The 14043-nt window shown below is 46.8% G+C and overlaps 1 protein-coding gene and 1 long non-coding RNA gene across 2 annotated transcripts; both read left to right on the top strand.

Moving 5' to 3' along the window:
- Positions 1 to 201: 201 nt before the first annotated feature.
- On the top strand, positions 202 to 1623 carry LOC120904076 (trypsin beta-like). The gene is made up of 3 exons (XM_040313819.1): positions 202 to 350; positions 440 to 831; positions 904 to 1623. Exons 1-3 carry the CDS (start codon positions 296 to 298, stop codon positions 1510 to 1512), a joined length of 1056 nt encoding a protein of 351 aa, XP_040169753.1. The 5' UTR covers positions 202 to 295; the 3' UTR covers positions 1513 to 1623.
- Positions 1624 to 11097: 9474 nt separating this feature from the next.
- LOC120901759 lies at positions 11098 to 13703 on the top strand. Its single transcript, XR_005739319.1, has 5 exons — positions 11098 to 11597; positions 11666 to 11797; positions 11920 to 12719; positions 13167 to 13464; positions 13570 to 13703. It is a non-coding gene; the product is annotated as an uncharacterized LOC120901759 (long non-coding RNA).
- The last annotated feature ends 340 nt before the right edge of the window (positions 13704 to 14043 follow it).

Here is a 14043-nt window from a genome sequence, read left to right as displayed (position 1 = left end):
AATTTTGCAACGTGTTCCATAATATTGCATACTTCCGAGCGCCACTGTCACATCGTTCCGACCCGCCAATACAGTTGAGCCATCATCTATCAGCACCGAACGCTTGCGTTATCACCTTCGATTGCGCCGGTACCATTCCGGGGACCTTTACTTATCACCGAGCAAAAAAAAGAGATATCGAAAGATACGGCCCACAGATAGTGTGCCGGTCGGAGTGTGTGTGGTCGTGAAATGGAGCGCCCAAACGCGCACCTCGCAGTCGCCAGCGTGCATCGGGCCAAGAAAAAACAAAGCCATGCGTTACGTTTCAGTGTGTTCCTCCGGTTGGGCGGTACTGCTCTGCATTGCAGGTGAGTCATCGGTTTTATCAGCCCGCTCAGGAGCACTTTGCGGCCTCCAGCGTTTGAACGTTTGACACACCCGACGATACCGTCCACAGTGCTGCAGCTCATTCCGGATGGCACTGTGTCGCTGCACGCGAACCTAACCCTTCCGCAACCGTTCAACGTGTCGGTGGAGGTGAATCATACCCTGCCCAGCAACAGTTTGCCACCGTTGGCAACGATTGCCCCGGACAACTCCACACCGAGCTGGAATCCGATTCCACACTACCGTCATGCACACTACGATCCGGCCGGTAAGGTGCTGTGGTTCCCGCGCATCATCGGCGGTACGCTGGCAACGGTCGGCGAGTTCCCGGCCATGGTGTCGCTGCAGCTGGTGCGCAATTCGGCCCACGTTTGCGGCGGTACCCTGATCACGATGGGCCACGTAATGACCGCTGCGCACTGTGTTACGAATGTGCGGGGTGATGCACAGCCGGCCTCTCAGGTATGACGCGGTGAAGTTTTACCTCTACAACCATTCAGAATCATTGAAGAAACATTTGTACCTATCTTGCAGTATCAAGTAATGGGTGACGACCTCTACGTGCTGCAAGCAATGGCCAGCCCGCTGCGGCAGATTCGTCGCGTCAGCTCCATCCACGTCCATCCGAAGTACGACGCGTCGCTCTTCATCAACGACGTGGCGATCCTGCGCGTCGCGTCCGAGTTTCGCAAAACGGACACGTTTTTCCCCGGGAAGCGCATCCAGAAGGCGCCCATCTACGGCGATCGCTGCAGTTTGGCCGGCTGGGGCGTTACGGACGAGCAGTCGAGAGCGACGAGCCCGAATCTGCTGCGCATCAACGTGGTGATCAGCGACTTTGGCACGTGCAATGCGGTGTTCGGCAATCTGCTGACGCTCGGCATGCTGTGCGCGGAGGCGCCGGGCCAGGACGCTTGCCAGGGTGATTCGGGCGGGGCATTGCTGTGTGCTGGCGGGCGGGTAGCTGGCATCGTAAGCTTCGGAGACGGGTGTGCCAAACCGGGTGTGCCGGGCGTGTACACCGACGTGGCGCACTACGAGAAGTGGATCAACGGTGTGCTGCGAAACAGTGGCCAACGTTCGGTCGGATATCTGGCCGGGCTGGTCATGTTTACCTGGGCTGTGAAGCACTTGCTGAGATAGTGTGGTAGAGCGGGAAAGCGATCACGTGATGTATTTAACGTCTTAAAGATGGGGGCGAGAAGAGAGATATCGGTAGAGAATTAAAAGCGACTTTTGCTCACACCCAAAGAAGATAAGTTGAAATTCTTCACTCTCTAAACTATTTATCTCATCAGTACCTACCCTAAAGCCTGTCGGGCAATGTTTTAGGCTTTAGGGTAGAGTTGGGCATATTTGATGGATGATTTGGAACCAGTTCCGGACGACTCTGAACATTTGAAAATAGATCTCGAAGGTAGGTTCCAAAAAAACCTCAGATATCGTTTGGAATTTTCGGAAATATCCAGAACAAATTTGTAATCGTTGGAACTGTCTGGAAATATTCTGGAATCGTAAGAATCATCGAAATCGTCCTTGATTACTAAAATTGTCTGGAATCGTTCATAATAGTTTGAACTATCTGGAACGGTTCGCAATCATCGGAAATCTGCAAAACCGTCTGGATCATCGAAACCGTCTGTAATCATCGGAACCTGAATTGTCATGAATCATCGAAACACTAATAGTCAAAATCGTTGCAAATGTCTGGAATCATCGGAGCCGTCAGGAACTGTCCATAACATAACACCGTCTTGAAGCGATCCTGTTCATCGAAACTATTCGCAATCGTGTGGAACTATCGAAACTGTTCTGGATGCGTCCGTAATAATTGAAACCATCCGGAACAGCCTGGAATCATCATAGAAATTGTCTTGAATCATCGAAACCGTCTGGAATAGTCAGAATCGTTGGGATTGTCTGAAATCGTATGGAATCATCAGAACCGTCTGGTAATGTGTACAACCTTTGGTACCGTCTAGAAGCGACCTTGTTCAACGAAACTATTCAGAGTCGTCTGGAACTATCAGAACTGTCTGGAAGCGTCCATTATTATCGAAACTATCCGGAACAGTCTGGAATGTTCATAGCAATCGTCAGAAATGGTTGAAATCTTCAGAACTATTCGGACCGTCTGTAATCGGCGAAACCATCTGGAGTGTCTGTAGTCGTGGAAACCATATTGAGCTGTCTGGAATTATTGAATAAGTTAGTATCGTCTGGATTTCAATGTGTCCGCGAAATGCAAGTGACCAAGAAAGCTGTTTTTAGATAATGTTTCTCCGACGGTTCAGTTCGATTCCAGACATTTCTCGGAACAGTTCCGGACAACTCCCAAGACAGATCATATCGATTCCATTTCCGAAAAAACGTCACTCCAGTGTACCCATCACTACTTTAGACGTCGATGAAGGTTCCCATTCTCCACGTGAAGCCACTTATCGCTCCTAAATCCCTTGCGCATAGATAATCGCGGCCCTCTTGGAGACCCGTGTCCAACACAAAATCCTCGCCCTCCTCCCTCACGTCCTCCTTACCGGTCCGGTCGGTCAAAGCGCGGTAAATCTTACATCACAGTACCGCTTTATCCGATACGCGATCGGCGCTTTGGAAAGCGCGCACCCTCGCCGAAGGGTCCACGAACTCCGGCGCTGACTCCAAACATCTCCAACAACGACAAGAGACTCGAGCGGACGAGGTTACGAGCGCATTTCGTTGCTTTTTTGGTGGCCAGGGCCAAACCCGTCCGAAAGTTCAGTGAACGTCCAACTGTCCCAGAGACTTGACGCAATCGGGCCAGCCGCTTGGATTGGAGCGCCCCTTTCACCTCGGTCCTCGTCATTCTCCCTTTCCAAAAACCCCCCTCCATCCGTCGCACGTAACGTCACAGAGCTCCCCGCTGATGCATACGATCCCTCTCCGCGTTTGCCGGGCGTTTTGCCAGTATTATTTCATCACTTCGGCTGCGTTCGGCGGCCGGCCATTCACCCGGCCATGTTTTCCCGCCCCGCTTGCTTTACGGATGCAAATCGATGCGCTGCTAGTGGTGGCACAGCACAGCGTAGCAACACGTCTAGTTCGCATTTCGAAATCGATCAGTTTGTTCAACTCCCCGATCGGTAACGGCACGGTGCACGATCGGGCCGCACTTGGGCATGTGTGTTGCTAAGGAGGAATCGGTCGCTCTCCGGCCCTATCGCTAGGTGAAATAGGTCTGTTTTTTTTTTTCTCGGGGCCATTGGCACACAGAAGTCGAGACGGTCGGTACAGCATCTGCTCCGTCCGTCCGTTCCCACTGTCCAGCATTTCCATAATCATGCTCCGGTGGCGAATTGGAAATGAACACTTGCCCGTCACACCGGAACTCACACCACATCAGGCGGACCGGGTCGGATCTGGGGGAGGCCTCCCGATGTAAATGACCCACTGTTACTGGGGCGCTCTGTATCGCTGTATACATAACGACAATGCCTGTTAAATGCCACAACGCCGCAGCGCGCCGGTGCCGTCCCTTTTCCCCGCGGAGGTTCTAAAAACACCAGACGACGAACCCGCTGTGTGCCCACTGCATCGTGCGTCTAATGTTGTGTTGCGTAAAGTCATAATAATCGTAATGAATTTTAATGGCCTTCTATTAAAAGTGCAAAGCGCGAATGTTCGTGTCAAATGCAGTGTGGTTCTAAGGGAAGGGGATGGATGGGGTTTTATGCCACCAAGCGCACCACGCTTGTCACCTAATGAGCAAAGTTTAATGACCACAAAACGTTCGGGAAGAGTTGGTCATCATGGGTTTCCTTTTTTTATTCATTTTTGTTACACTCTCGCCCTCTCTCTCTCTCTTTTACCCCAGACAGAGAGAAGGTTTTAATTTAGAACAACACAAGCTTGTTTTTGGAGCTTGTTCCACCTGCCATGCCCTACATATTAGCCATTGCCAGCGCATGGAGAACTCCCTTTAGTGGATTATTTATTGGCCGCTCCAACGGTCTCTCGCTCGGGTGACAGCTTGATTTCATCGGTGGGAGGAAATTTTCCGTTGGAAAAACGCACTTTCATTGTTATGGCCATGGGATGTTTTACGATTATGCGTGATGTGGTGCGCCCCACGCCTTTTCCCATAAACCTATTCAGTGCAACGCGTTTGTCGCTTCAGTTCGGACAGCTTTACGACCGCAACTGTGAGCCACAACACACCATATATGTGTGTGCAGGCTGTGCCCGAGCACTTTATGCACATGCAAACATCCAATTGGACTGCACAACTGTACACGGTGTGCACGGTATGGCTAATTAAGCTTGCGTTATATGGAAATGCAGCCAGCAAGGAAGGAAAGTTTCTTCACGCACCTTTCGTTTTTTGTGTGTGCAAACGCACATTACCAAGGCATCCAGCAGGATTTGCAAAATTATTTCACGCAAAAGGACACGCAAACTGAAAATGTGGACTAATGTACACTCGGCCAACAGGCTGTTCTTATTGCATGTGACTTACGCCAGTTGGTAGCGATGAGTCACGAAGTCGTTTAGAATAATTAAAACTAACTAAGCCTGCAATGCGTGAAGGAAATGCCAACTGTTATGAGTTGCGAAAGGACGGAAATGCGAAATGGGTCTGTAGAATAGGGACATTATGCTGTGACGCATTAATTAGTGGCAATAGTAAAGAGCGGTTCGTTCTACTGGATTGAAACTTGATAGGTTTTAGTGTGAGACTTTGGAAAAGAATGATCATTTACCGGGTCTCAACAAAAACATTTAACGTGAAATATCCTTCAACTAAAGCCTTTTGTCAATTGTTGTCAAAAACTGTCACTACAAAAAAGTCATGAGACTCATTATAAATGATACATGTCGATAACAGTAGACGTACAATTTCAATACGGAGGCATTTCTGTGCGGAGACATGTAACGTTTCTTGTACGATTTAGTCTGGATCACATTGAAGTGTTTGTCTTATTTTACCCTATCGTTTGTGCTAGGTAGGTACATCCGTTTTAAATGAAGAAAATAAAAGAAGAAGCCTTATATTTGAATTTAACTTTAGCTTTAACTTCACAAATTCTGAATGTTATGCGAACATCTGTCATACATATTTGCTCACTTTGAATGGAGCTATAATTAGGTTATTCATCAAACCTCATCAATTCTTCACCTGATTCATCGAAATATAGTAAAGTACTGCATGAACTTTTGTTAAATTTATATTTTTTAAACTTTTGCTCAATTTATAATTTTTTTTAAAGTCCTAACGAGAAATTAAAAATAATAATAATATTTTTTTTAAATCTTTTTTATTAAATATATTTTTATGTTTATTATTATATCTGCTATGGTTATGCTATACCACAACTTCCAAATGACGTTAAGACATGTTTTGATACTTTAATTATTTAGATGCAGAATCAAGAGCAGAATCGTTTGTCATACAGTCGTTACCGTCAACTTTTGGTCATAAGTCACTAATTTTTATCTGAAAGGCACCAATTTTTGACAGCGCCTATCAATTTTTGTCTCTAAAGCATCAATAAATCAATCAGATCCAAATTTAGGTAGCAACGACTGTAAGCATTTATTATTAATTTTGAATGTGTACAATGGGGAGGTCCCGTGGTACAGTCGTCAACTCGAACGACTCAATAACAAGCACGCCATGGGTTCAAGCCCCAAATGGACCGTCCTCCCGTAGCAAGGATTTTGACTATCCGGCTGCGTGGTAATGAGCTAAGTCTCGAAAGCCTGTACAGGCCCGGGCATGTCCGCGGAGAGGACGTTACGCCAAATAGAAGAAGAATATTAATAAATTCTCAATCAATTCATACTGCCGATAAACATTATTTATCAACTGAGGGTGTTGCGACGAGTCTGGCAACTGTTCGATGTTATAATAATAACGCGTATTGATGACTGCCCGGTGTAAAAGATAAACGGATACTTGATAACACACGGATATAATGCGAACGGAAAGGATAAGGCGGATGTACGGAAAGAAACAGAGTGCGGCGGCTCTTTTTCTATTCTAACCGTACGACGAGACAGAAGTTTTTTTACTGTTATCACCGTTGGTTAAGCTTTCGGCAATAAATATATTTGTAAAATTATCTGGAAAGTCGTCGCGTTCATTTTGACTGTTGCTCAACGCCACGCAACGACGACCACGCAACAGAGGGCATTCGAAAACATGAAATGGAAACAATATTTAAACAATGCTATTGAATTAGCGATTCAGTCAACCATTGGTTTGTGCCGCAATTGTGTATGTGGTTTTATATAGTTAAAAATAGAAAATTCGATAGATTTATTGCAATATGTTTCCAATAAGGGACCAATAATGGCTGACATTGGCAAACCTTAGATATATACTAATGCAAATTAATACATCAGTTCTTGGTCGGCAAAATTTTTGTTCGCTTGGTTGCTTGGTTGCAAATTCAAATGAGTATTTACGGCGATCGTTATCGCTTCTACGATGCCGAATTGGCTAGGTAAACCCCGTATTGACGTGCCTGGCTTACAGTGACTGATTAGTTTATTGAAGGTTCAGCCCTGCGCATGGGCATCTGAAGCTTGATTCTCAAAACAAATGTATAGGAGATGTGAATTCATAGGAGGAAGGCTTCATTTGTGACTTTTTTTCTGTGGTTGTCAAGAACCACAAGTATCTTTCTTCATTTACAGACATATTTGAGGCTGCAAAAAGTATGATCCATTGTTTCTAAATACCAACATCAACCAAATTGTTTACCACATCGCAAACACCTCCATCTCATTACAAACGAAGCAGATAAATAGAGTCACGATCGTTCAAACGGTACAAAAGTTTGTCCCTTGTCGGTGAATTAGTTCACCTTAATCGCTCTGTCAGCCAAAGTGTCAATTAGCACGCTCAGATGCCTCTCACTATTGTGCCAAGTAAAACCCCCTCATCTACAACCATCCACAAACCTTTAAACAAGCCCTTGCTCTGGGCCTCATTTGCTACGAAAATTTAATGGCCACTTTCCCAACTGTAAATACCCATCGAAAAGTTCAATCGCAGAGCACGGCTGTGACATCCATCATCCCTGTGGTGGATCGCGGTGGATCACTGCACACACTAATGAGTCACTCGGATGAGTCAGAAAACCCACATTTTGACACTTTTTGCCGGCTGCACAGCTGGTCCACATGCCAGCACGGCCTGTTCATGTGTTCCCATTTAGTAAATATGGCGACTTCCGGTCGCCGGAAATTCGGCACCGCACTGTCCACCCGCGCCAGAGAAGATGAAACATCTCAATCAACACAAACTTCTTCATTCGCTTCAGGTTTTTTTCTGCTTCTTTCTAGCGAAACAACTAGCTAACGACGTCGGGAAACTTGTGCAACTTGGCGCGCACTGTCTTTGGTGTACCAATTTGGGAAAGCCCCCTGCAATTTCAGACACCCTCTCAAACGGACGGTGAAAGAAATGAAGACATCATTCCGTGGAGGAGGGGAGAAAAAAAACCATTCCTGTTACATTCCACCATCCGACGTAACTGTCATTAAAGTAGCGTTATCATAAATCATAATCCGCTGACAATCGTACTCCAATCAGTCTATATCTCTCTCTCACTCGCTGGTTCTGTTGGGGCCGAAGAGGGCGGGAACGTTCCTTTGGGAACTACACCGGAATCCCAATAGAGGAAGGTAGCAGCGTGTAGGGCTTATGATCATGATGATGATGATGATAACCTTTCCTGGTTTGGTGTGATATTATGTGAAAAAGTAAATTATAGTTGTCAACATCGTATCATCGTACACTTGGGACGTTCGGTAATAACCGTTCGAATCCGGCGAGCAAGGGCGTCTTTTCGCCATATTTCCGAGTATCTTCCCCACACTCCTAGCGACAGGTTTCATCAATGGTTTGCTTCTCACACTTCCCGCTGAGCAAACGCGCTGCAGTGGGTTTGTGCTGGATCAACCACCATTAGTAACGTTGGTTTGGTGTTTTGGAAGTTTGGTGTCAGTAATTATTACTTTTTAATTAGTTCCCCCAAGCATTGTACAGCATAAGCGCCGCACGGGTAGTGCGAAGTACGAAATAATGGCTGTGGTTGAGCGAGTAAATCACCAGCCCATCCCGAACTACTACCAGCCAGACAGGCCAAACCAAGTCCTTGTCCCGGTGTTTTTCTTTCCCGAAAGCACTCATCCATGGATTATTCCCAACCCTCCGGGCCCCTTGGCTTGTGTGTGTGGCTTGTGGGCCATAAAACTTGTCCATTGTAGCGGCATAAAAGCGGCCGCTCCTGTTTTCCTCCTTTCGGGACGACCCGTTTGCGAGTTTCGCAAATGGTATTTCGATCGACATGTCGGCTTTTTCGCTGAGCTGTTCCTCTGCCCCGTACGAAGGTCCTAAACCCTCGCTGGAATCAACCCTCCCCCCCCCCCCTCAACGATAGAAATGGTACAGTGAAGCGAAAGTGTATGGTCGTAAAAGCAAAACTAAATCCGGATGCTTTCCAGTGCCAAAACACTCAAACAAAGGCACAAGGGGCTCCTTCTGTGCGGGTGTTTTGGGGACGAAACTCGAAAGCTCGTAAAAACACCAACACCACTTCTAAAGGCCGCTTCGCCAACAACGAAAAAAGCCATCAATATTGGAACCCATTCGTTCGGTACAGCACACCGGAGAATGGCTTTACAACGCGGGAACTCTGCAGGAGCTCCGGTCGCTGTTGTTTGCTTCAGAAGCTACTGGAATGGAGGAAGTAAAGGTAAAAGTTTCCACCAAAGTCTGTTTGATTATAGTACTGGCCACTTCCCTTTTTTGGATTCTTCCCTGTTTCTTTTTTAGACTATTATCATCATCATCATCTTCGTCATCTTCAGAACGATCTTTCCCGTTCGCATCTCGTAGATCATCAACAAACGGTTGGATAATCAAACCCGACAGTAAAACAGACAGTAAAAAGACAACGTGTTGGTAATGGTGAACGGAAATAGAGGAAATAGCGCCAACACAGTCCACTTCAAGTGTCTGGTAGTGGGCAAGTTTTTGATTCCGGGTGATCCGGAATAGAATAGATCGGGCCTGGGGATCTCATTAGCTTGTATTAAACATCTCATCCCCAATCCCAAACCCTAGAGATACACCGAACGCTTCAAAGGCCACCGAAGAACCCATCCACCAAATTTTGAAGATCTTCAAACGCAAACGTAAATAGTTTTATGGGCTGGGTTTTCCGATACATCCAAAGATTTCATGCCATAGCCATTTTCTGGTAGATCGTTACGTTTGCAAGAACCCCATCAAGAAATGATGAAAGGTTGTGTGAAGTGAATGCTAGTGCTGCTGCCTTTTACGACCGCGCATAAAGCAAAAGATAATGCGCTCTCGTGCTAAAGTTTGAGCTAATCTTTTGATGCTAGTTAGAGATTATAATTATGAAAACTATCGCCATAAAGTGAAGCCGTAAAGGGAATAAAGAGAGAGTGTGTTTGGTTATAATGGAACTATCCGATTGATCCATTCGTATGATTTGAAGGTACGCTTCCGGAGGGATATTACAGCTTTCGAGGCACATTCTACTGACATTAAAAGATATTACTCTTGGAGGTGATGTTGGTTTACGATGCTGGTGTTGCAATCTATTCCATCTCGACATGGTGTCTTTCTCGAGGCAAATTAAGTCCCAAACCTCAATTGCTCAATTTAATTACTTTGTGTCTTTGTAGCGTTCCTAGGCTGTAACAAGATCCTATGTTCCGCATTTTAAGCCAAACGTACATGTTCTATCTGAGACTCAATCCATAGCAAAAGGTAAACGACTGTAATCAAACATCTCGAAACCCTCGACCTTCGCTTCCGGACGTTGCCCTAGATGCTGTTGTGTTGCGAAGAATTGAATGTAGCCAATGACTAATGAATGAAAATCCTGCAAACAGAAAACGAAACACGTGCCTCTGCTTGTAAGCCAACGCACACACGTGGCGGACACAAAAATCTCTTTGTCCCTAGCTTGTGGCTATAATTAAACTGATTTGTACCAAACCCACACACACCCCATCGATGCGTTCAATAAATGAATGCCGAGCCCGAATGTCCAGTTTTGCCATTCTGCGAAAAAGCTACATCTTCACAGCCGATCGAAGTCCTTCAAATGATTCTCCCGCAGCGCAGCACAAGGCGCTAAAATGGATGATTTGAAGCACACTACAGTGGCGTTGATGATGGTACGGATAAAACCTGTCACGAGTGCGACCGCACGTACGCACCCGACGGCAAGTGCGCACTTGATTCCATCCTCCATCATCCCCCATCGCCCATTGAAACCGTGAATTTTGACACGCACAAAGCTCCAGGGTCGACTATCCAAAACCGCACCGCACTCGACGGAAACCTATTGGAACATCGCGTGAGAGAGCATCTTCAAGACCTTGAAGCAGGCTGATCGTAATCGCGCGGAGACGGGTAAATTGGAGGAAAATGATTGACTTTTGATAGGCGGCACAGGGCACTAGTCAAGTGGAAAATCCGGAGCAAGCGAAATGAAGTGCGGGAAGTGTGGATGGGGAAAACAAACAACGCGTCAAAGTTGTGTGTGTGTGTGTCTAAGTTTAATAGATTTTCCCACACCGGTTTTTGGGGGAATTTGAATTTGACAGGTATAGAGTAGCATCGCGATTCCATTTTTGTTTCCCCCTAGTAGGCTACGGCGCGCTGTCGGTGGATGTGACGCATGTGTGACGTAAAGCTGGTGGATGTCAAGTTGTGCGAAAGTGAAACATCTCCCGCTCGCCAAGGTCGGAAAGGGGGCACACTGGTTGACTGGTTGAATTTTTCGGGTGCTTCCGGGTTTTTGTTACTTCTTGCCGCCGTGGGCCAATGCCAAATAGACGCGAAACGTCACTCAGTGTCACAGGAGTAGAACGGCCGCACCTTTGCTCGAAACCATCTGCTCATCAGCTGATCAAGAAGAGCGCTGGGCTGGGCGTTAGTGCCCATAGCATGTCCGAGAGTTCGCGAGTATTCACGTAACGACACTTGGGGGAAGAATTCTTCAGCGGCATCAGCTGTCAATCAGTCGTCGGATTTCCGTCTTGATGCGTACATTTCTTACCAAGCTGACCATCAGTGATGGGTGTGTATGTGTTTATTTTAAAACGCAACGCTAGCTCTACTCGTCTTCCAAAAATACTCCACCAAGCATGCCTTGACCCAGCTGGGTGGTCCACGGAAGGAGCTGAACAGCTGATGATAGGTAAGCTGATGGCATTCGGGACGTGAAGACTTTCTGGTTCGTTTGTTCTTTTTATTTCCCTTTTTCAGAACCCATTGTTTAGCATTGTTTTGGGAATAGAAACTCATGTAATATCCCAACATGTTGTCTAATTAATACTACAAAACCGAGTTCTCAAATACATGAGTTTTGCTACAAAAACCTACGAAGTCATCCCCGGTGTGAGTGTCTGTGGGAATGGTTGCTTAATTTTGCATTGCACATTGTGTGTAACCTGTGCAGCATCCATTCATGTTCAAGATCTCTCCTTCTTCGCCTCTCTTACTTATCATATTCACCCCAGGTCCGGAAGACTATACTGTATCCTGCCAGCAGTTGAACGCAGTTGCTCCGGTTCCCGCAATCTACGCCCCCTCCGCACTGGTGAATAATGTAGTAAAGCCTGTGTACAACCAGGAGCAAAGATTCTTGTTCACCCCCGGACAAGAAGCGAATGTAATACCTGTTTCCGCACCCGAGAGCAAGGGACCTCCCTAACCCGAGCTATATGAGAGGAAGTGAACAACTAATCGAACACACGACGGCTTGGTATTACTGCTTCCCTTCTTTGGTGCCCGGTAGAGCTGGTTGGCGCATTTTGAATTGTAAATTGGAACACTTGGCCTGCACTTGGGCGGCCGAAGGATGTAGCATTTAGTAAAAGCGGGCATAGGAAATCGGTTCGTTTGTCGCGCTTGAAGAGTTGACGAACTCTCGCGATGGGTAGTGTACCACACAGCATCAACTCCACTGGGTGCCAAGGAACGGCGGGCAAATGCCATGGCAACCAGAGCAAACCGTCAGCAAATGCAAATGCCTTTATGCAAATCGTGCCTGCTCAAGAACCTTAGAACTGCTGCTCGTATCCAATGTTCCCGTTCCGAGGTCTCTTGGTACATCTACCAGGAACTGTGTCTGACTGCCATTTGAAGAAGAAGTGTAGCGATTCCTAGCCCCGTCACGCCGTATTGGAGTTCGATTGAAGAAGAGCAACAATCGTTGCCCTCCGGACCACACTTTATCTTTTCCCTTGCACCTTGGAAGATGCAATGCAATTAGCTTCCTGCGAATCACGATAAAAAGAAAGAACCGGTGAAATGGAAAGTAATAACTCTTCCCTAACCTCTCATCGTACATGGGAGTCGTCCCCTTTTATCACACCAACCAACCGCTGCGCTTTGTATCCACGGTAGCGGTCTATCGTTACGCACCACCACCGCATCTTGCACGCATCTATCCCTGGTTGTCGTTTGGGAGGCCCATTTCCTTGGCAGACGGTGCTTGATACGGTGCGCATCTTCTGCGCCGCTTCCCCCCCGCCCCGCCCGGTATGCCTTAACGCGGGAACGCCCGGCGTGTGCGCAAACACAGTAAATCAATTTTATGACTCTTCCGTCAGGTCGTTACGCATATTGGAATTGATTACCTCGCAACCGACCGAGCGCGGGGAGAAAGAGCGAGCAGCTGACTATTTCCGAGTAGCTTGACTTCCACTTAACATGTCGACCCTGTGTGTGTGTGTGTTTTTCTTTTTTCTTCTCCCAATTTCAGTTCCTCGTTTCGAAAACCAATAATATGGATATATGTTTCACGCCACGTTTGGCCGGTCATCGGCCTTCAGCCTGGGCTTGCTGCCTCCTTCTCCTCCTGCTCGATGACATCTTCGCGCGCGCGATGATAAAGTGGGACAATTTGCCCACCTTCTGCTTTCTTCTGGAGGGAGTGAAAGCCACTCCAGCCCGGAGAATAATATTCACACATCGTGGAAGGATTGATGGCAATGTCTTTATGGGGACTCGCTTACGACGGAGCTGCAACCAAGACCAGCTGCTGGACCACGCGTGTGTATGTAAGTATGAGCGTTTGCCGAGCAGCTCGAAATGGGTGCTAATATTTACCAATATATTCATATTTATTATTTTCTTAACAAACAACCATTCGCGCCATCATGCAGAGGGGCAAACCGTTCGTCAGGACCCGAGCACGAGCTAATGGTTGGTGTAAGCAGGAGCGCAAGCGGAGAGATGTTTTACGATTTGCAAACACAACCGTTCGATTGCATTCGGATGCAATCTTCTTAGGGCTGGATTTGGATGTCAATCCAAGGTTTTGGTTACTCGGCGCAAGACGGTGCAGTAAAATAGCGGACCTGGCTAGAGGGTATGTCTACGATAGATTTACGACCTAACGAGCAATTTTCGGTTACAGTAACAGCCCGTCGAAAGTGTTTTTTTATAATACTTTATGAACTTAATCCATCCTCCCTGCAAAACGGCTCACAACGATGGGTTTATGGGATATAATTGTGTGCGATATGCGAGATTCCGCCCATCGTTTCCCGGCCACATCATCAGCACGCATGCCTTCCTCTGCAGTGAACGAACCAATCGTTCGATACGGTGAACCACAGCTCCTATCAGTCAATGAT

Source organism: Anopheles arabiensis, chromosome 3 (genome assembly GCF_016920715.1).
Source record: "Anopheles arabiensis isolate DONGOLA chromosome 3, AaraD3, whole genome shotgun sequence".
NCBI classification, from domain to species: Eukaryota; Metazoa; Arthropoda; class Insecta; order Diptera; family Culicidae; genus Anopheles; species Anopheles arabiensis.
The sequence above is the reverse complement of the archived record's forward strand: the minus strand, read 5'-3'. Positions and strand labels throughout refer to the sequence as shown.